Genomic DNA, 23782 nt, shown 5'->3' with positions numbered 1-23782 from the left:
TCCTACCGACAGAGTGAGTTATACCTTGATGAGCCACAAGGGGTTGTAGCAAAGACAACCTGGTCACATCCTGTAAAAGAATGTGAGGATTTTCTTTATGCATTAAATTGCAAAAGGAGTATAGAGATGTATTATCAGAGCAATGAAACCTCGGGGTAAAGTGGGCCTCTACCAACCCCACTTTGCAAGCAAAAGCTCCGATTGTGTCCTTAAAACTTTAGGAAATATATGTGTAGCTGGAAATATTTTTAAACTTTGGTTTATTTCTTAAATGTTGAAATGGCAAATACCTTTGTGAAATGCGTACTTGCAAATATATTAGTTCCTAATATAATTTCCTAACAACATTGCTATGTAAATGATAAAATGCTTTATGTATTCACCTGGAATCTAATGACCTTGCTAATCTGATTAATAATACAAGAAGCTGTGTAAGTGTGGAACATGTATACTAATACAGAATTAAATAATCACTGGCAGTGTTCAAGTAACTACCTCACCCAGCTCAGGAAAACAAAAATTATCATCTCTCCAAAAGTTGTTATAGCGAATCAACAACTTCTTTACTAACAGTTTAAACTAAAGACTCAAAGAAATATTTAATTTTAAATGAGCATTGGTGAATTAAAACCCTTTATATAAAGAACAGGAGTGTTTGGACTTGTTAAAAACAATTTCAATACCTGTTAAACACTAATGAAACTGAAGAAATGTGTCAGAAAATTGACTGAATAAAAGAGTTAAAACTCTAATTTTAAAAATTTATCTGAGAATCTCCCACCACAAGATATATTATGTCTTCTCTCCTATCCATTGTCTGGCTATACCAAAAGAAGGGCAGTAAAAATTTGACATGGGTTTAATTAGGCTGCAACTTTATTATTAGATTTCTGGGACTACCCGGCAGATAAAAGTGTACAGCGCAGGTAACCCCATGTTTATTCTGTAATTACCCGGGGGGAAGGGGAGCTTTTACAAGCTCCCCCTCTTTTTCCATCCAAGTCCCTTCAGCAAATGTATTGCTGGGACATTACCATACCCGGGGGTGCGGGGGAGGGGCTCCCACCAGCTCCCCCTCTTTTTCCATCCAGGTCCCTCCAGAAAATCCATTGCCAGGACATGACCATCCACCCCCCGTCGTAGGAGGGTTAAGGTAGGCTGTAAAAATGAGGGGTTGGCTCCCTGCCGTACCAATCATAGGAGTCCCCAACCGCCCCCTGTTCATTCCTTTCATGAACACCTCTTTTTAAGTCCTTTTCCAAGCCATTTATCCAGTCATTGTGTACCTTTCCTATGGAGTACCTGCACTGGATATCTGCCCTACCCTTAAATAATGAGTTGCGACATATAGCCTACCGCCTTTCATGCCATGCATGAACAGAGCTCTTACTGAACCTGCTGTGGGGAAGGCAAGAAACCCCAACTGAACCCAAGCCAATATGGTAGTAAGGGAAAAATTCCTTCCCAGCCCCCCCTAAAAAAGGGTGGCTAGCATAATGCCCACAGCAGGTCTTGACCAAACCTGGTATTTTACCACATAAAGAGGAAGCAGGGTGGGTCCTGCTTCAGACTGCTCCATGTAAAAGGGAGCTTCAGGCGCAGGGCTGCCCCTTTTAAACCCTGCATTCCTAGGGGATGAGTCAGCAACCATGCTGTCCCCTTTTGCAACAGTTTTCATCTCCCCGCCACCCCCAGCCATAAAGCACTGTTGCCGTCATTCGGCCAGTCAGCCAAGCTCCCCTTCTCCTGCGTTTAAAGGTGCAGGGCGGTCATTATGTCAATAGCTCCATCAAAGAAGAAATGAAGTTGGTTTGTCATTTCTTCTTGACAAATCCATGTTGGCTATTACTTATTAGCCTATTATCACTTAATAATTTGTTCCAGTATCTTTCTTGGTATATAAGGTACAACAACTGGTCTACAATTTCCCAGGTCTGCTTTGTTCCCCATTTTAAAGGTACTATGTTTGCTTTTCCTCCAATCCTCTGTGACCTCACCTGTTCTCCATGAGTTCTGAAAAATAATCGCTAACGGTTCAAAGATTCCTTCTGCTAGTTTTTTAAATACCCTAGGATGAATTTCATTAGGACCTGCCGACTTGAATAAATCTAACCTATCTTTAACCTGTTCTTTCCCTATTTTGGTTTGCATTCCTTCTCCTTTGTTGTTAACATTAATTGCCTTAAGTATGTGGTCACAAATTACCTTTTTAATGAAGACTGAAGCAAAATCGACATTAAAATACCTCAGCCTTCTTGATCTCATCTGTTATTAGCTCTCCTTCTCCACTAATAGAGGGCCTACACTTACCTTCATCTTTGTCTTTCTCCTAATGTATTTATAGAACTTATCTTATCACCTTTTATATCCCTTGCAAGGTGTAATTCATTTTGTGCTTTAGCCTCCCTGATTTTGTCCCTACGTGCTTATGCTATTCTTTTGTACTCATCCTTCACAAGTTTTCCATATTTCCACTTTTTGTTAGGGTCCTTTTGATTTTCAGGTCATTAAAGAGCTCCTGATGGAGCCATACTGGCTTCTTACTATTCTTCCTAACTTTTCTTTGCATCGGAATAGTTTGCTGTTGCGCCCTTATATGACACATGAGAATTTCAAACACAATATAAATGGTGTAAAACTTAACAGCCTTAAAATATGCAATGTCTTCTGATTTAAAAAGGAAACACTTTATTTTGCAACCCTCACCACATACAGTCAAGAATGCAATACATTGTGATGTGGTCTTATCTTTTAAAATAATTTGACAATTCCATTCCTTTTTTCTCTGTCTCCACATATATGCCTATTGATTACATCAATTTTAACAAGAAATCCTACTGATATACTAGGATAAAAACTACAGCTAACAGTGGGCTGCAACATAAAAGCCACAAATAATTGAGGTCCAGATGATCCTGTTACACTCTAAGCTCTCTAATGAAAAGAAAAAATCCCTCAGTTTGACAAATACTTTAAAATCTATAATTTACAACACTGTATTCAATATGCATTTCAGAGTGTTAATATATTTAAAACTGTCACACAATTTTAGTTAAGAAAATGTCTGTAGTACACTTTTTTTAAACTGCTGTGGCCAAACAAGGTTTCTTCTCCACTACACTAACTGATTAGGAGAGTCACTTTCATTATTTGCATGACCTGAAAGAGAAAACTGAAAATCCTGCTTTGATAGCATTAACACTCTTTTTGTACTTGTAGGCTACACTTGTGTGTGTGTGTGTGTGTGTGTGTGTGTGTACATCCTGGCACTGCCTTCAGCCAAGTTGAAAAAATGGTTTCCACATGCTCAAACTGTCTAAATATTTGCACTGCCATGAGCCAGAAAATAATTTTTATAATAGAGAAACCCCTGATCCCATGAGTAAGTCTATTATTTCAGAAAATATTTGAGGCTTAGCAAAAACATAAGGTCCTAATTAAATTAGTCTCTTTAATTGGCACATAGTTCCTATTTTTGAACTTGATTCTAAAAAGTTGATTTTCAGCCATGGCTAAAAATGTTCCCAGGCTTATGTTTCTAAGAAACACATAAAAACAAAGCCCTTTCTAATACGTATACATACGGATAACATTGATAATGTTCTGTTAACATACTGTCATTGATAACATTCTGCTAATAGTCACTACAAAATCCGTGGACTGCTATCACTTTATATTAAAGGGCCATATTTTCATATGGTTTGCAAATATGCACTTGGAAATACAGTTTGCATATGCAGACCCTTCCCATTTGCACAAACAAATGAGGCACTTGAACAGACAATTGCCCATTTGGGGCTAGATTTTGCCCTACATGACCTCATATGAATTGGTGGTGAGCTGATGGGCCACACAGCAGCTGGAGTCCCCAGATAGAATCCTGGCTGATGTAACTGGAATTATTCCTAGGGGCTACCAGTCGCTCACTCTGGCAGGCCAGTACCTTCATCTGAGCAAGAAGGTGGAGGCAGATTCCAACCTTTACCCATGTGTATAGTGAGTGACCAGAATGTGCACCTTTGAATTCACAAATTCATTTGTGTACACAAACAGATACACCAGATCATTTATGAGGGTCCTTTGATCATATGTCCCTAAATGTCCCCAAGTACAATGCATCAAAGCCTAAATTTTCAAAAACAGTTCCAAATTTTAAGTTTCCTGAGGATCCATGAGTGAAAACCAGACTGTGAGCCTTAACCTTGAAATACAACTATTATTTTTTTGTTAATAGCTTGTCATTATTTAGGTTTAGTTAATAGTAATTGCCTTTTTTAGTTATGTGTTTCACTTAATGCAGCCATTGCTCTCCCTTCCCCCGTGACTCCAGCAAGGCACTATAATGAAAACCTCATAAAATACCTTTTTTTTATCTTTCAAACACACAAAAACAAATGAGGAAGGTCTAATAAAAAACAAAAGGAAAGAAAAGATTGCAAAGGAAGGTAATAAATATAGATAATAAATAAATAATTAAAAACAGCAGTGATTCTAAAAGCAACACTGAAGAAAAAAAGCTACACTTCTATCTTTTTAAAACAAGAAAAATTAGATGGATTTCAGGAGCCAGGGAGTTCCATATTAGTAAACTCACACAACAAGAGTGACTTCAGACAATATGTGTGTGTGGGGGGGGAATCCTTAAAAAGCAGATGGCATCCAAAGACAAGATACCTCTCAGTACTTGGAATAAGTTTCAATTCAGCTAAGCACACTCTTAACTTTAAGCATATTAATGAATTAAGTAATTACATGCTTTGCTGAAGTAGGGCTTTAAAAACCCGTGGTGCAAAATTAATGACAACCAGCTACTCTATAGGCAGCCAATGAAAAGAGTGCAGGACAGGCGTAGTAAAATCATGTTTGCTCAAGTCATAGAACTATATTTTAAATAGCAATGCCAGTATAAATATTATTATTAAAGCCTAAGGAAAAGAGAAAATATATAACACCAGGGAGATAATTTAATTCTGACTAGTAAAATGTAAATATATCAGCAAAAATAATAATAAAAAAATCTCACTGAAACATAAATCTATAAACTGGATGAAAAATGAGATTTTGCTAGGAGTGATGAAAGAGACGTGGTGAAATGACAGTTACTCCTTTGGCCAGTTAAAGAAAAACATTGATAGGTTTGGATGCAGCTCATTTAAGCCCCCCTAGAAAAAAGGACAGTGACTATAACTAAAGATCTTAAAGCACAGCTAATATAAAGATGAGGAGAGCTATTAGTCAGGGCTGGATTAAGACATAGGCCTCCCTGCCTTGGGCCACAGCTCCTAGTATCAGGTAATGAGGGCAGAATCTCAGTTTTAATTTAAAAAAAGTAAACCCCCAGGGTTGTAAAAAACAAAAACTTTAAAAAGGAATCTGAGCATAGCCAAAACAACATCTGCCTGATTCTACAGACGGTCTGGAACAATTGCTCTGAGAGACAAGTGAACTGCTGCATGTATCTCAACGGGGTGTTAATTTCATGACACACTGCCTGGGGGCCCCCATCAATACCACCCCAGCAGAGGATTCTGTGTGGCAGGAGGAGAAGCATGCAGGGGACTTGGCTCACTAAGCATGTATGCCCTGGTTGCTGGGGAAAATACGGGTGGCATACACTTCTGCCAGCCTGCCTATGTATGGGGAGAGGGGACTGCTCCTGTTGCTGCTTCTGGGTGACCCCTTGCTGCTGACCCATCTTTCTAGCCTGAAATGTGTCACCCCTTGCCATTGCCACCCAAGGGAGGGACAAGGCCAAATTGCAGAGGGACTCATATTGTGGTGTGCTTAGGGACCCAGATTGCCTTAATCTGGCCCTGATAGTGGTTAAAGTGGTGTTGAATGTGAAGAACCTCAGGAATCTATGGAACATGGAAAAAACCCAGTAGAAGTGATGGGGAGAATGTAAGAGTATGTAAAATTCATAGAGTTCTAAGAACTCTGTCACCCCATGTGATTTCAATAACTGCATTAGAAGCCACCTGTTTCCTATTGGATTTATTAGAGCTTCATCAGTGGCTCTACCTGGAATTAATTTAGGCAAACAGGTGCTCTCTTTTTAGGAATTTTCTCTATATACAATGAATAATAATTCAGCTTATTATGTAACATTTGCTGAACCGGATCCTGCCACTGGTATGCACTGTGGTTCTTCTGCGATTACTGTTATTCTTGGGAACATAAATCATGTTAAATATATGCTTCCCTTTGTGACCCAGGGACCTCTTTGTGCCAACTGGCAGAGCTCACAGAAGGTTCATAGGATTTTACAGGAATCAGATATATACGTAATAGTTCACCAAAGGGTGACGTGTGAGATCTCCACTGAGAGCCATTAGCGCACTGGTCATCAGAATCATTCCTAAATGTAAGGATGGATAATATTTAAGAAGTTATTTGCCTTCACTGAAAATTAGGTTCTTAAGGTCTTGGAGTCAAGAAAGGTCACCAGGAGGTGATGTCTCTTGGACATGTTCCTTTCAGGCAGGAGGTAACAGACACCCACCTCCCTGTTTCATCATATGTGTGTTGTCTGCCACACCATGAAGACCTATTTGTATACCAAGCCAAGTGCCAGTCAAGAAATTGTGAAATCTATAAGAAAGAGAAAAATTTCAGGAAGAAACAAAAACAGGAGGGGGGTATCCTGTTTATAAATGAAAACAAAGGATAGAACTTGTATATCTTGGAAGGCAAAGGAACACTCTGGATCCTTCACCAGGGAAGCAAGCTGACAGCATACTTGTCTCATGAAAGGAGGATCACAGCCAAGTCTGGTTAAAAAGTGCTGAAAAGATTTTGGATGAGCCAAACTCTACAAGACATGAGAGTACCTAGGTAATTAAGTCTAGGCTCTAGAATGTGTGTTATAATTTTCTTTTCTATGTAATCATTTGTTCCCAATACTTTCATTACTTGAATCTCCATACTTTGCTAAATAAACTTATGAAACTTTATACATTAATTCACTATAAAGATATCTAAGTGCTGTGTGTTAAGTGGAACAGTGATCGGAAGTAGAACTGGTAAACTGTACTGTTTCTTTGGAAGTAGTGAATCTGAATACTGTGAGTGTCCAGTGGACCAGGGGCTGGACACTCCAAGGAGACACTCAGAGGGCTTGAGGGTTGGAGTGTGCTTATGGTAAATAAAATGTGTTACTGTGTTACCAGCCTATCTCTAACACATCAGAAACAATATTTATAGTTTTCACATTTTCTATTCCTCTTGGCTTAATAAATATGTGTTAATTACATGAGGCACAGTATGCATTGAAATAAAAAAACACTGTGGTTAAAAATATTAAAAACTGTTGGCTTTTTGAGCTGCTAAAACCCATCATAATTTTATAGCAAATAATGGCAGACATCAATATGATATGATGTTCAGTTGAATTGAAGATGAGGGTGGTCAACACCTATTAGAATGAGATCCTTACTATTTATAGTTTACAATGAGGATTGCTGAATTTCTGATCTTTTTAGTGAACCATCTTTGATAGACCTGATGTAAGGTTATGTAGTAAACCTTATTCATTCAAAGAACTGTTTATGATATACCATAAACAGTGGAAAATATGATGCTTGCTACTACTAAGTGACAAAATACTATTATGCAATTTTCAGTTATTGCAAAGCACAGCACTTTGCTAAAGCACAATTGTGTCTCATGCTTTCTATGCCAAGCTCTTTCACTTCACAATCTTAAATTTTGAAAAGATAAACCCTTGAAGGGCAATTAGCTAAAGTTAATTAAGAGCTGTTTGAAAATTAATCCAGGTTAAAGTTTCTGCCAAGTAGATTTTCTCCAAGATGAATTTTTTCTTGTCAGACATAGATATAACAACTGTTGAGTGACGAAGCAGGTTCCAAAATTTCTTCTTTTACTCATAGCTTTTCAGTCATTTCTACTGTTCTATTCATACCTTTTCCAGGCAATTGCTTTCAAGAAGTCAAGGAAATCCAAATGTGGTATTTAACTAATAAAGGCCATATCTTTTGAAAGAACATTTCCTTTATAACCTTTGTAAAGGTAGACAGCACTGATGACTTCTGCTTTTTTAAAGTCAAAATGTCACTATGTGGGGGGCAATGGCATGATTGCTGACTCTGGCACTTTGGGATTGTATGCAAGGGCTAACCCCTGACTTGTAAAGCTGCAGGTAAGGACCTAGAAGGTGCCATAACAGCTTGTCCGCTATTCTTACTGTGAAACTGTCCACCTAATTAAGATCTCTCTAACATTAGGAATCTTCTGCCTCACCTTTCTCATTGTGTGAAATATTGGACACTAAAAAATAAACAAGGAAAAGTGCAAGATAGAAGTATAGCAGAATTTAAAGCTATCTACAGACATTCTAGCTTCTAAAAAAATGGGTTGCTCCACAAGAGGTCCAATTCTGCAGTGCTTTCTCAAGCAAAATATCTACTAAAGTCAATGGGAGTTTTACTAGGATTAGGGCTAAATAAGCCAAGTGACAATAAGGTCAATGGACATTGAAAATACTTTCTTGCATGATATTTATGTTGATGTGCATATTGATGTAATTTAATCTGTTTAGATTTTAGACCACACCCACCCACCTACCTCACCTCGGTAGCTGAGGAGCACATACTGCATATCAAAAAATGGCTTAAAATGACATAAACCTGAGAGGATTTTCTCTGAAATGATGAAGAGAGTGCATTACCTTTTTTCAGCTTATACTAGCTGCTAATGAATTAGAAAGTGAAGGTCATACAAGGGCTGTGTATGCAATAATGGAGTTATATTACTCGGCAAATCCCCACTCCTACTACCAAGTTTTCTCTCCACATTATCCCCCTGGAAATCTAAATAGTAGCACTGACATGGCATATTTGTAACTCTCTCTCTCTCCAAAGCAATGTTATTTGCCTGTGGTTAGTTTACTGGACTACATGTAACTTCATACAATTGGTCTTTGTATAAGCTGCAACTGACCATTAAAATAAAATTAGGAGGTCTGCCTAGTTATCTGCTGCAAAATCATCACTTCAAGTCTGATTCAGCATTTCTTCTGTACCCCAGATTCCCATTGAAAGCAATGAGAGTTTTATTTATTTAAGGAATCCAGATGAAGTCCTATATATTTTGTTAAGGGGCCATAATTCTGCACAATGAGGAGAAAAGTAACTTGCTAGAGAGGTGCAATAGGTTAAAAAAGGTGTTCGGAGTGATAAACAGAAAATGTCTCTTTATTCTATTGGTACACTCCAGCATTACCAAAATTAATGCAAGACACTGAAAATGGGACACAGATTTCTTATATGATAGAAGAATTTTGAGTTTAAATTCTTCTAAAACTAATAATATTTAGTTTCTTTCCATTTCTCTCTACAATAAAACCATACATTCTCTTCATACAGACTCCCTTAAGCCCCCAAAGACTAATGTGAAACCACTATGTATATTTTAGTAGTAACCTTTCATTTAGGCCAACAGAACTGAAAGGCTACGATAGTCACACTTTTCAACTGTTTGATTCTGAGAAGAAGCCTAATATCTAATCATTTCCCTTCCTTAATGTGGTAGTGGTAAAGAGATCTGCAAAAGAGAAAACATCAGATTTTTATACAATAGCTTCAGTTTCTCTTTAAATTATTCTTGACTTAGAGCCATTTGTGTTTGAAGTCAATATTAACCTTTATCTGAGCAAATCTTGATTTTATTCATTTATTCTGAAGTGTTAAGAAGGATATTCCAGGCTTACCAGCTAAAGGTTTAGGGTGAAATCCAAAAAGCTAATTAGGTTCCTAAGTCCCCTACTGTAAGCCACACAACTCCTGCTGAGCCCTGTAGATGCCTAAACTCATTTGGTGCCTAAGGTTTTTCCTCTGGGCATACGCATTGCTGCCTAATTCTAGGCATCTGGACACCTATCTCCTGCTAAGCCCCAGAATGATTCATGAACCAGGGAAGACAGTCATTTATTCACCTAACTTGCTCCAGGGGCTGAATCTAGTTAGCAGGGCCGCCCAGAGGAGGGTGGGGGGCAAGTGGAGCAATTTGTCCCAGGCCCCCACGAGAATATAGTATTTTATAGTATTGCAACTTTTTTTTATGGAAGGGGCCCCCGAAATTGCTTTGGCCCAGGTCCCCTGAATCCTCTGAGTGGCCCTGCTGGTTAGCACCCTTTGGGGACACCAACTGGATTGGGCCCTATTCAAAGGCTGTCCAGAAAAGGAGTAGGAGGTGATGGTGGTGCTGCCACCCACCTTATAACCTTTAGACTAGTGGTTCGAGTGCTCACCTGGGATGTGTGAAACTTGGTCGGTGTCCTAACAACTGGACTACAGAGTCATTCCCACTCTATCTCCCCAATCACTCTTTATTGATTTAACCAGAGTGCTTCAACAGGAGAGACTGAGGGAGCCCCAGATCAGAACATCCCATAGTTCAGTAGTCAAAGCATTCTCCTGAGAGGTTGGACTTCCCTGTTCAAATCTTTTCTCCCCCTCTGCCAGGAAGGGGGAAATTGCATGTGGGTATCACACATCCCAGATGAGTGTTCTAACCACTGGGCCAAAAGTTATAAAGTTGGACACAACCACCGCCTCCTCCTGTATGCTGACACCTAAATTATTCTTGCAAGAAACTATGTAGGCACCTAAGTCAGGAAAGAAATTCCTGTTCATGGGTCTGTAGCAGAGCTAGGTGCCTCACTATAGCCTGGACTTAGAAGCCTATCTCCGAGAAAGGGCCACTCTTTAGCACATTGTCATCTTCCATTGGCTAGTGTAGGCAGGGAGCCACCTAGCCACCTGGCTTTTGTGGATCACATTCAAAGGTGCCTTTCTCTCCCCATTAGGGAGAGCCTCACTAGGCTTTGTGAATCAGACCTGTTCCTGTGAATTTTCTAGGCACCCAAGGTGCTCAGCATTGCAACACCTAAGTCCCTTCACGGATTCCATCCCTCGAATCTAAACATATAGAAGTCTGTCTATTAAGCACAAGATGTTGACCAAGTGGGAATTGTTGCAGCTCTTGTTTCTGTTTGTTAGCACCTTTATTATTTAAAACACTTTAAAGTGATTAAACACTAGTCTTAACTTCTAGAAGGAATACTTTAAGCCAGTGTTTTGGATTGAAATATTATTCCATAGCAAAGTAACTGTATCATTCGAAAGCTACTCTACTTTCTCCTCTTCAACCTTCTTTTACAGAACATATTTTATTTCCTAAGGTTTGAAAAACTCAGGACTGTTTGAAAATAGCCCAAAATATATAAAAAATTTCTATTGCAGTAATATCTTTGTTATCTTGAGTTTTTTTTATCAGTTTAGAATTTACATACATTATATCCATCCTACCTTAAAATATGTCATGACAACTATTTGCCAACTACTTTTAAAATTAAACTCTTTAGATTAACAAAGCATTATACTATATTTCTTTTATTTCCTATCAGACATTTCACTTCCTATGTTATAGTATTATGTGATAAAAAGTGTATGTTTTAAAAAATTTCTTGATTTGATTTCAATTAAAAACACGGGGTACAGGCAATACATTGAGATTAATTGGTTAAAGCCAAAAATCATTAGTTGTCACTTACTTTGCTTTTGCTTCTGCATCTTCATAGGCCTTATTGGAAACATCATCCAGACCTCCAATCAAATGTTTGAAAGAGCTGTAAGAATAAAGTGACATTTCTAAGATATATGACTTTTCTAATATGGAATTAAAACAACAAAAACATGTTTATTCAACAGCATGTCATCTTGACCTTGATCTACCAAGAAGGACACATATGATCAACAGAAGATGGGAAAGGACACAAAGAGAAAGGTGTAGAAAACTAATATTCTCACCTCACATTTCATTTTCAAAACACTTTCATAAATGTTTAAGAAGAAATAACAACACATAAATAAATTAAAAGTGAGGCCCAATCTTATTCCTCAAGCTATTTTAGGGACTGATCAAATTGAACTCAGTGGCAAAACTCCCACTGACTGCAGTGGTGCAGGGACAGGCCTCAACAGCAGGAAGAATGAAACTGTCACCCTTGATGGTGAATCCCAGAATGGCATAGAGCATGGCTTTCTCAGCAACCGTTCCAAGGCTTTGAATGACCACATTTTACAGCCTTCTAAGTGAAGTAGAAGACTCATTTCTTTGTCTTATCTTTCTCACAATTGCCAGTAAAACAGCAATGAAGAATGAAGGTGGTGGAAGAAGAGGAAAAAGAGAAGACAGGAATGAAAGGACAGACAGAAGAGAAGGTAGGGTGACCAGATAGCAAATGTGAAAAATCGGGACAGGGGATGGGGGGGGGGTAATAGGAGCCCATATAAAAAAAGCCCCAAATATTGGGATTGTCCCTATAAAATCGAGACATCTGGTCACCCTAAGAGAAGGATAAGAAAGAGAGAATAAAAGAATCTCCCCCTCATACCCACAATAGTCCCAATTGCCTTAGGGAAGTAGGGAGGAAAAATATACCTATTTTGGTTAAGGTCGCTTTACAAAACACTCAGGGTGAAATCCTGGCTCCACTGAAGTCAATGAAAAATTTTCCATTTACTTTAGTGGGGCCAGGATTTCTCTCTCAGATTCTGTGGTGATGGATGAGATATAAACACCTATACATGATAAGACAAGACAGATTTATCAAAGTGTCTGATAGTTTGAGTTCTGCTGTCTTCTGTAAATATTCTGAGAGGCTTCAGCACACCTATACCATTTTATTCTCTGTTTCAAGAGAAAGAGAGGGCACTGACATGTTTCAGAAAGGGGCCAGAAACATCTATTCGTATTGTGAGATTTCATATTGATAGTGGCTCAAATAAATGGAACTGGTAAATTTCACCTTGAACTCTCTACTAACTAATAACAAAAATTAAGGACCATCACTGCTGTATCTTTTCTTGAGTTGTATTGGATGGATTTCAGTGACCAACATGCAGAATATATTAAATATAATACACCTATGTGATAAGTATAACTGATGACACTCAACATGAGAAACTAAATAGTATTCTTCCTTATTACACACTTGCATCACTCCTTTCCCAGACTTCAAAGAGAAACTGCTGAGCTTCAGTTCATCTGCAAATTTGACACCATTAGCTCAGGATTAAACAAAGACTGTGAATGGCTAGCCAACTACAAAAGCAGTTTCTCCTCCCTTGGAGTTCACACCTCAACTGCTAGAAGAGGGCCTCATCCTCCCTGATTGAACTAACTTCGTTATCTCTACCCTTACTCACTCTTGCTTGCATATTTATACCTGCCCCTGGAAATTTCCACTACATGCATTCGAAGAAGTGGGTATTCACCCACGAAAGCTCATGCTCCTATACGTCTGTTAGTCTATAAGGTGCCACAGGACTCTTTGCTGCTTTTACAGATCCAGTCTAACACGGCTACCCCTTTGATCCTTTTTCTTAGTATGCCTACAATTTATTAACAGAAAAAATACATTTGAAAAATTAGAAAACACGTAGAATTATTTTTAAATGATTAATTGATGCATGTCAGAATTTTTGACTAATCAAGATTGTTCTGTGTTTTAGGGTGATGGCTCCGCAAATGAAATTGTTGTAGTTATTCCACCTTAAAACTGGATATCATGATACACTTGCTAAAAAGTGCATAGTAGGAGCTGAGGTGATTATGAATTCTAAAATAAGAACTGAGGTGCGGATTTATTTAGGGGTCTAAAGATTCAGATAGGCACCTAGTAGGATTTACAAAAGTGCCTAAGCAGGTTAAATGTAGGTTGAAGTCAGTGAGAGTTAGGTTTTTGTAAATTCCACTAGGCACCTACCTGTATCATTACAAATACCTCTGTAAATCTGGCCACCAGAAACTATAGTCCTGATTCAGCAAAGCATTTAAAACACATGCTTAACTTTCAGCATGTGCCTATGTTCCTTTGGATGTTAATGGGAACTTAAGAAAGTGGTTTGCTGAATAGGTTTGGATTTAAGCACATGCTATGCTTAATTACTTTGCTGAATCAGATATTATATAATCTTAAATAACAATACACAGTGAGATATGCTCCTTAGTGCAACATGCTGGGAAGAGGATATTCTTTCATGCTAATCAATAAAAGGAAATAACTGACTAGAGTTTGCTCTTTGCAGATCTAGTATTTTGAAAACCTACCCAAAAAGTCCAATATAAAGTGATTTTGGCCATATTTTGCTCATAATTTCTATAAAATGTTAGGCAAAAAGGTCATAATAATGAGGGCTATTTATACATGCGTATGTAGTGCTAATTACCATCAGCTTTCCTTTAGGTATGGCCTTTTATGTAATAATAATCATGATTATGACTGAAATATCACACAAACATACACACAACACAACTCTTTAGTTTTGACACTTTGTTGACGTCAGAATTTTTTAAATTACATGACATACACCACCATTTACACACAGCTTAGTAAAAGCAATAGAAAACTCATTAACTAAAAACTGAAATGAAAGACTATCTTTGAGCTTCCACAAAAATTATGTCCTTTTAAGAATTTTGCCATGGTCGGGCTATAATTTTAGCCATAAGATGTGTTTGTGATTAAGGAGCTGATTACTCAGTAGTGTTTCGAAAATATATATAAATTTGTACCATGGTTTAGACACATCCAGGGTTGTCTTTGGCAAAGAATCCTGGCCATGTGCATGGTTGAAAACTCTGATCTGGGTAACAGTGAAATCAAAATATATACACAAAATATGTTCATTGACAAACATCTTATTAAACCTTCGGGCTCTAAATCTAGATCTCATGGGCAATTTGTACAGTACATTCACTTCTATAAAGATTTGGATGTAAGGTTAGTCAAAGGGCAAAAAGCTAAAGCTACAGTGAGCAAAACTCATCCATAATCTAACCCTGTGGCATACACAGAGGCAACTCCTGACCCATCAGCATTACTGCTAGTGAAACCTACTAGTCAGCCAGATGTATCTGGAAGAATACCTTTCACAGCTTAGCTTCTGTGTCTTGTGAGTGCAAACTATATTTTATTTGGAGTTATGAGCACTGACCAAATCCATGAAAGAAAATGACAAGGAGAAAGAAGAGATGAGTTTATGTATATTACTGTTTGCTTCAGGGCCGGCTCTGGCTTTTTTGCCGCCCCAGGCAAAAAAGCCTCCCGCCGGGGAGAGCGAAGCCCCGGCAGCCAGAGCGCCGGGGGGAGGGCGGCGAGCCCGGCCGGGGCTCCGCTCTCCCCGGCGGCCAGAGGCAGTCGCGGCCCCGCTCTTGGGCTGGAGCGCCACGCTGCCCCCCTCCAGGTGCCGCCCCAAGCACCAGCTTGGTGGGCTGGTGCCTGGAGCCGGCCCTGGTTTGCTTGCACCACCTACAAATATGTAAGCAATAAGGAGCAAGAAGGAGGTGCTGTTGTAATGTCCCTGGTATTTTGTAATGCCCCATATATTTTGTAATGCCCCTGGTATTTTGCCAACCGCCAGCCAGAGGCTTAAAATTATAGCCTAGATATTCTTGAATGTAGTTATGAACATTATTTTTTGCAATGTTCATGAATAAGTGTTCCCACAGTGAAACAGCATTCCAACCTTACATCACTGCATCAAACTGCTTGTGACTTTCCCCAGGATTTCAGCAGTGCACCAGGATACTTATTGCATTTTCCATCTTCTCCTTCTATCCAGTTGTCTCCATGAACAAATCTCAACCCAGCCTCAGGTTTCCTGAAAGCTGTGAGAGGAATGGGCTTGAAAGGGCCTTGTGGAATATCATTACTTATTAATAAAACAAACCTCAAAAGAATGTTTAATCCTAAACCACAGCCTGTATAAGATCAATGGTGCTAGGATAGTACCAAATCTGTTTTACTTTCCATCAGGCTTCAACTGTGAGTCAAACAACTCATCATATAGAGAAATGATACAACCACCCTTGCTGAAATCCACAAATTCACAGCCATCCCATCACAAGTTAAAACAAGGGCTTTGGGGTAAGGAGAAATCTGTAAAAACAAAAACACAACACCACCTCCCCATTCCTCTAAGCATTTACATGCAGAAAGCAGCACATTTGGGCTCAGTTGCTGCATTGCTAAAATTGCTGTGGAGGGGACAGCATCGTCATCACGTGCTCCTGAATGCACTGTGTCTCAGTTGGGAAGTGCGAATGTGGCACTAAGTGGGGCCAGATCTGCAGGCTGGCAGAAAGGGAAGGTCATAAGCTCACCCCCTTGTAGGATATGTAGCACCAACTGCTGATTCCCAAAGCAGGAGCACAAATGTGGCAGTATGCTTTCTGTACCCTCTCCCTCCTCTCAGACAATGGTGTTTTCTTTTTTTTTGGTAACATTCTGTACTCCCACTGCTGATGATATTTGTGTTTGAATATGAACTTTCAATCCAGGACCCAGCAGTAGAAACAGGAGAGACATATAAATGTGCTTATGATATCAAAGTTTCAACAAAAATGATTGAGATAATTCAAATGACCTTATAGCAGAATCTACTAAAGAAAAAGATGGCCAGTGGAGGAGACACCTCCTACTTAAATACAAATATGTCATGATACTGTATCTAAGTGTGTTAGGAAATCAAGGAAAATAGATTTATGCTTAAATTTGATATCATATGTTTGAGAGTTCTCTCATTGTCACAATCTTCTTCTTTTTGAAGAAAACAGTGCATAACTCAAAATTTCAGTAACAGTGGCTCTCTTTGCCTAGAAGTTCAACTTCGTTCTTAAGAGATTTTGTTCTTTGATTTTCACAGGTGTGTGTATGGATTTGATTGTGATGGGAGTTCCAATATTTGAGCTGCTGAGTTATTAAAATTCCAAAAGAAAGGGAATACTATTAGCTCAAAACGGGGTCATCCAACAAGTCTTTGCCAGGACTCCTCCTTTCTACTCAGAGTTTGTCTTCATGTAGCCAATCCTTTTGGTCAGTCTTCCTGGTTCTGGTCATCCCATGCACAAGGAGGTTCATCCAGGCAGCAAGCTGTCTCACACTCTTGGCTGAGAACTCTGCTCTCCTTCCTGGTCAGCCTTAAATTGAGTAGGGCTTCCTTCATATAATTCCCCTTTGCACACCTGATATCTGCTACAGGTGTAGCAGAGTGAATCCAATTGGGTCCATCAGCCTTCCTTAATCCCTTCCTTGCCAGAGTGGTGGCCTGTATGCCCCATCACAATCAGGGTCTCACTGGTAACAGCCTTTGAACTATTTAAAGTGTGTTTTGTTAAGACATTTTGCTGCAACTAGCATGTATAATTGAAGAAGACAGGGAAGAGAAACTGAAAAATTTAACTATTCTCTTTGCTCCTCCTTCAAATTCAGAAGAGTAAAATCAATAGCTTAACATATACATCAGCAGCTAAAGTATGTGAGCTAATATCTTTTATTGGACCAACTTCTGTTGGTGAGTGATTTCCACCCAAACCCAAAAGTCTCACCAGCAGCTGAAACTTAACCCAATTTCACTCTAAACTTGGTCCACATTCACAAACCTCGCCAAAACATTATTTGGAACATGGCCAGTGTATAGGATTTGTAATGGAAACTGACACACTGCAAGTCTTCTCTAGTTTGGGGTCCACGAATCCAGCAGCATTGGAAACTTCAAATGAACAGCAGACTTCTAGTGTTTTAGCTCAGGGATGGGCAAACTTTTTGGGCTGAGGGCCCATCTGGGTGGGGAAATTGTATGCAGGGCCGGGGCAGGGGGTTGGGGTGCGGGAGGGAGTGCGGTGTGCAGGAAGGGGCTCAGGGCAAGGGATTCATTCAGAGGAGGGGTGTGGGGTGTAGGAGGGGGCTCAGGGAAGGGGTTGAGATGCAGGAGGGGTGCAGAGTGCAGGAGGGGGCTCAGGGCAGGGGTGCAGGAGAGGTGCGGACTGTGGGGGGAGCTCTGGGCAGGGGGTTGGGGTGCAGGAGGAGTGTGGGGTGCGACAGGGGGCTCAGGGAAGGGGGTTGGGGTGCAGGAAGGGTGCGGAGAGTATGTGGGGGCTCAGGGCAGGGAGTTGGGGTGCAGGAAGTGTGTGGAGTATATGAGGGGGCTCAGGGCAGGGAGTTGGGGTGCAGGAGGGGTGCAAGGTACAGGCAGGGGGCTTAGGGCAGGGAGTTGGGGGGTGGCATGCAGGCGGGGTTCGGGCTCCGGCCTGGCACCGCTTACCTAAAGCAGCTCTGGGGTGACAGTGGCGCGCACCGGGGTCAGGGCAGGCTCCCTGCCTGCCTGCCCTGTCCCCGGCCCTGCGCCGGTCCAGGAAGTGCTGCGGCCCCGGGGGAGGGCGGGCGGAGGGCTCTGCATGCGCTGCCCTTGCTGTGCCTCCAGGTACCTCCCCTGAAGCTCCCATTGGCCAGGGTTCCCCGTTCCCGGCCAATGGGAGCTGCGGGGGTGGTGCCTGGAGGCAAGGGCAATGCACGGAGCCCTCTGCCCCCCCGTCGGGGGGCCGTAGTTTGCCCACCCCTGTTTTAGCTAATGGAGTAACTGGTAGCAAGACTAGGTTGTTATCCTCAATCTTACCACTAGAGGGGGATAAGATACATATTTTGTCAATTAGTGTCACAGCTATTTGCTAGACAATAGAGAACTATTGACACTCAGGAATCTTGGGTTCTGTTACAGGGTCTGGCAGGGAATGTGTTCTAGTGGTTTTGGACCCTTCTACTACTACTATCACCCCATAGCTCTGTGCCCCCGTGCACTCTCTGCCATTCTCTATTTGGCTCCAGGTGCTTCCTCCTCCTACTCCATGCTGCCTACGTTCCAGGAAGGGAGCATTCAGAGCAGGGCCGGTGCAAGGAAGTTTCGCATCCTAGGCGAAACTTACACCTTGCGCCCCCCCCCCCCCCAGCCCTGCGCCAGCTCCCCGCCCCCCCTGCACCCTGAAGCGCCCCGCCCCGCGGCAGCTCAACTCCCTGCCCTGAGGTGCCCCCACCATGGTAGCTCCCCCCCGGCCCGGGGAGCCGTACGGCAGCCCCCCCCCCCCCCCCAGCCTGAGGCACCCCGCCGCAGCAGCTCCCCACCCCCCGGCCCGGGGATCCATGTGGCAGCTCTGACCCAGGGGAACCCCTGGGCTGCTGGCAGCGCGCTGACCCAGGGGAACCCCTGGCCTGCCTGCCGGCGGCTCAGACTCCCTCTGACTGACATTTTTCTGACTGCTCCCCCTGCCAAATTTCTAGTCCCTGCTCCAAAGCAAGGAAGTGCTAGAGCTTCTCAATAAATCTGATATAAGAATTCAACATTGGCAAAATAATATATTTTTCCATTACTTGTTTCTGGAGATGGCTAATCATTGTTGCTGGAACTTTCCATTACAATTCAGTTTGAGGCAGACACATGCATGAAAAATTTCAGCCCAAATGGTTAAAGTTTAGCAAAGTAATAAGCTACTGAAAAGAGGGTCTTCTAATGGAAATTGTCATACAACTTAATTCTAGGCATCGCTGCCAGCTCTGTCCATAATAGAGGGCACAGTATCAGCCACTGTAGGTGAAGTGGAGTCCTAATTTCCATTGACACCTCCCTTCCTGTTGCTCACATTTTCAAATAAATTCCTTTCAGGCTTAATGTTTTAATGTTTACTTCAGCCCAAAGGCAAATATTCTTGGAAAGTCTGGACAAAACTGGTGCCTGAGTTCAGAGTTACTTGAATGTGAACTCAGTAATTGCACAGTATTTATCAACAATTATCAGACAGCAGCATCTGAAGTAGCCAAATAACTTCCTATTCTATAGGTATAGACAAATGCAGGGTTACCATATACGCCACAGTATAGTAGTTAGTAAACGTTGACTTTTTAAATGGCAACCCCTGTATTTTCTAATCAGAAATTCTGCATGTGGATAACTCAAAATGACTGAAATTAGAAAAATGCAAATTTAGAACAACACTGGTGACTTTGGAAGCAGAGGCAATAATATAGATATAATAACAATATAATATAGACAACTATAATCCAGGGAAAAATGAAATATATGATGTGTCTTCTAAAATTAAAGTGCAGCTTGAATAATATATAAGATGAGACAAAATCCTCTAGGTATTAATGTAAACAGTTAACCAAGGCTTTAAATATGTACTTTATACACTTCAAAATAGATTTTTCACTGTACTAAAATAAGCTTCTTCACTTACCATTGCATATATAAAACAATCAATTAAAAGCTGATAACAGCTATACTGACAACAACATCAGACTCTCTAGGGCCACAGACCAGTTATGCTTGCCTTGAGCTATAAATAGCATTATGCAACTACTCTTCTCTTAATTGCAGAACATTGCTAGGAATCTCCGGTATACACTGTGGATTAACTACTGTCTTAGAAGTTTAAATTTAATTTTTTGATTTCTTACTAGTTCAGGAACATTTTTAATGGTGAAATGAAAACATATTAGACTGGAAAATGACCAACTGGTAATATAACCAATTAGGATTAATTTTTGAATAACTATATTTATTAATTGTACTTATGATTAAACCAAGACAAACAAACTATCTGTACAGAATTGTTCAGATAAAATCTGATAGTTGTTCCATAGTTTTCTTAATGAATATTTGCTAAAATGATTGAGCTAAGTAATTTCCCTTTATCCTCAGGGAATGATGAAGCATACTGTCTATTTTATGTAACATATACCTTGCTTGTGAGTGTGTTAAGAAAGCTACTTAGCTGACAGTCCTAATGTCCACCGTTTGTATATATTGGCTAGAACCCCGGTGCTTTCTTAATTGGTCATAAATTAAATTGTATACAGGAAGGGTTTTTTAAAAGCATTATTCAGTTGCAGTTTAATAATATATAATATCTTATAAATGTATCACTCAAAGTCATTAATCAACTTTTTAAAATGAAAGTTAAACAATATCTCCCTGCAAAATGATCAAAGTCACTAGTTAAGAACTATAATGAGTATCAACTGAAGATATTCAGTATCGTATGATAAGAAAACAATATACTTACTCTCGGTCTATGACAAGACAAGTTACTGCTTCAGCAGCAATGACATTGGCTGTTCTGACATCTTCCCTGAAAGAAAAACGCATCTCTTAAGTAAGATATAACTTTCTGTTAACAATCTTTATACCTTAGAGTCATTATTAAAGTGTCTCATGAAAGAGATTTGTATGTTACACAGTTTTACGTTTAATCGATCACTGAAAAGTGTCCATAATTCACACAAGTTTTAAGCAAGTTTAAAAAAATATTTTATACAAATGAAATAACAAATATAATCTCCCTTTCAGTCTCTTGGGTGTCTTGTACAAGGGCTAGGGACAATCACAGGCCAGGCTCTTGAGTGAGTCCAGGGATTATTTCTTTCGTGCACCCTGGATGCACCCACTCCCATCCACACAATGCTACTCCTTGGGATGGGTGCAAAATACAGCAGGCTACATCACATCCAAGGCATGTTTCAGGATGAACTCTCCACTCTGTGCATTAGGGAGCTTGGGAAGGGACGGGGCCTTGTGGGAGGCTCAATTAGTGTGGGCTTTTCAAAAGCCCTCAGCATTGGCCTGACTCTGGTCCCATTGGTATTAATGGGAGTTTTACTATAGATGTTAGTGGAAGCAGTTAGGCCATTCCTGAGCATTTTTGAAAATCCCACTCTCATTTTTAAATCCTTCTTCAGAAACTAAAATGTGTCATTTCAAACCATACATTCACCTAGAAATACATTCAGTTTACTTTCTGAATCTTCATTACTGAACCCTTTGTATCTCCTGCTGTATATCATACTGTAATACACGGCTACAGATTATAACATTTGATTTCAGTCAAACAAGTCCATGACTTGAGTTAAGTCCTTAGCTGTTCATTAGTCCTGACTACAGCTTAGAATAAATGTCACCCTGGATGCAATGGTTTTCTTCATAAAAAGAGAGTTTAAATGTATTGAAATTTACAAATTATAAAGTGGTAAAAATAAAGATGGTTATGATTTCAGTTTACAGTGATTAACTACGTCATTATTTTTACAGATGAAAATTAATTGGCATTTGAGCTGGATGCTCTCCATTGCTGTGCACCCTGGCTAGTCTTTCTAACCTGTGCAAAGTGGGTGTAAAAGTCTACGACTGGTACTCATCAGAGTCTTTTTTTTTTAAGCACATTCTTCATATATGCATAAATGATGACAAAATAGAGGTGACTCAGGCCAGAACATGATATTCATAAGTTTGGAAAAACTCAGTGTATTGAGCAAGGAGATATGTTTCTTGTCAATTTAAAAAAACACACACACATGAAATACATTTACATGGTGAGTTCATATTGTAGCAGGAGCAATGAAATTTATGCTGGTCTCTTTGTAGTACTGTTATGATATACAATTAGGAAAGCAAAACAATATTAACATTAGTTTATGAGGACCTAATTATGAAGCTGATTTTACATTAAATTTAAAAACCAAACAATTAAAATTCATGTAATTGGAGGCTCTTGTATCATTACCATACTATGAAGCTACAACATTAGATAACACTGGGGAAATTACTTTAGTGCAAGTCTCCAGGCCATGTAACAATGCCATAACATTTTCATTATATGGGACTTCATGATGAAATAACTGTTACTCTGAATCTATTGAGACACTGTTCAGCCAAAGGGGATGCTGCAGAAGAAAAGCAGGTGCTCCCTTCCTGCAGAAACTGAGAAAACTGCCTCCACAACACTCAGTTTCTGATGATGAAAAGCCATTATTAGGTAAAAATGAAACAATATCCATTCAGTTGTTTATATGCTACTATGGCACAACGCTTTTTAAAAAAAGGAAATCATGCCATTACTATTATGTTAAAAACCTTAAGGTTCTGATCACCCCACAACAGGAAGGAAATTATTGTTGCTGTAGTACCACTAGCTGTATAATGTTATGTTTCCTTACTGTCGCACATACGCCCTTTTATCGCTGACTCGGTTAGCTTATATGCCATACAGTATGTACTGCCTTGAGCGAACAGATTTATTGGAACTGAACAGAGACAGGAAAGCTCAGAATTTCCTTGCTTTTTCAGCATTTTGTAAGAACCTTTGCATTACTATACTGTAAGTTTTGTGCTTAATCATTTTTAAAAGGATATCATATACTTGGCCAACTGCCACATTACAGAGTTTATTTAACTGGTGTTCGGCAATCCTGTTCTAGTTAAGATTAAATGCCTATTCAAACTTTCAAAAGCAGAAGAAAAAGACTGTATCTGTATTCTTAGCAGTACAGAAACATTAGTACAAGTACAGTATAATATGCATATTGACTTTAAAATACAGTACATATATTGTTCTACAACATATGTACACATTAATACCCATTCTCTTACTATTATACTAGTTAATGTTAAGGTTATAAAAATTGCATTCACATCTACAAACATGCAACTGATTATTAATAAAACTTTAGACTTATGTTAAAATAAAACAAGTTTTCAGTCAAAGGTTTTTAAAAGTGTTCCATTTAAAGGTAGCCACTAGCTACAGTGTAGAACAAGCAAACAATCCAACATGAAATGATTTTTAAGTATTGTTTTGTGAACACTGACTCTGATATTTTCTCAACTTCATCATTGGACTCTTCCTCACTACTTCCCGAGAAACAGCACTCTTCATCGGAAGAGTCACTTTTACTGTCTGAATAATCCATAGCTAGTGTTTGCATCCACCATTTGCCTTTATGAAAACTGCTGTTTCTTTCTGCCCAGCTCCTGCATCTTGTCCTCTGGACTAGCTCTGGAACATAAAACTTCTAGGCTTGGAAAAGGTCACAGCTGCTGTGGGGATATCTACTGTGTATCACTGGGAACTGTAAGCAGAGTATATTGCT

General features: G+C 39.7%; 1 protein-coding gene across 2 annotated transcripts in view; it reads right to left on the bottom strand.

The window, feature by feature from the left end:
• The window catches only part of PRKG1 (protein kinase cGMP-dependent 1), an 893233-nt gene that overhangs the window by 88356 nt on the left and 781095 nt on the right, over window positions 1–23782 (bottom strand). For both annotated transcript variants that reach the window (XM_026650906.2, XM_026650905.2), the window contains exons 8-9: window positions 20923–20988; window positions 11573–11647 (exon numbers count right to left, since the gene is read on the bottom strand). In XM_026650906.2, coding sequence (XP_026506691.1) covers window positions 11573–11647; window positions 20923–20988 — 141 coding nt within the window. The remainder of the gene's footprint in view (window positions 1–11572; window positions 11648–20922; window positions 20989–23782) is intronic.

This window comes from Terrapene carolina, unplaced genomic scaffold (assembly GCF_002925995.2).
Source record: "Terrapene carolina triunguis isolate 2854851 unplaced genomic scaffold, T_m_triunguis-2.0 Scaffold95, whole genome shotgun sequence".
NCBI classification, from domain to species: domain Eukaryota; kingdom Metazoa; phylum Chordata; order Testudines; family Emydidae; genus Terrapene; species Terrapene triunguis.
The sequence above is the reverse complement of the archived record's forward strand: the minus strand, read 5'-3'. Positions and strand labels throughout refer to the sequence as shown.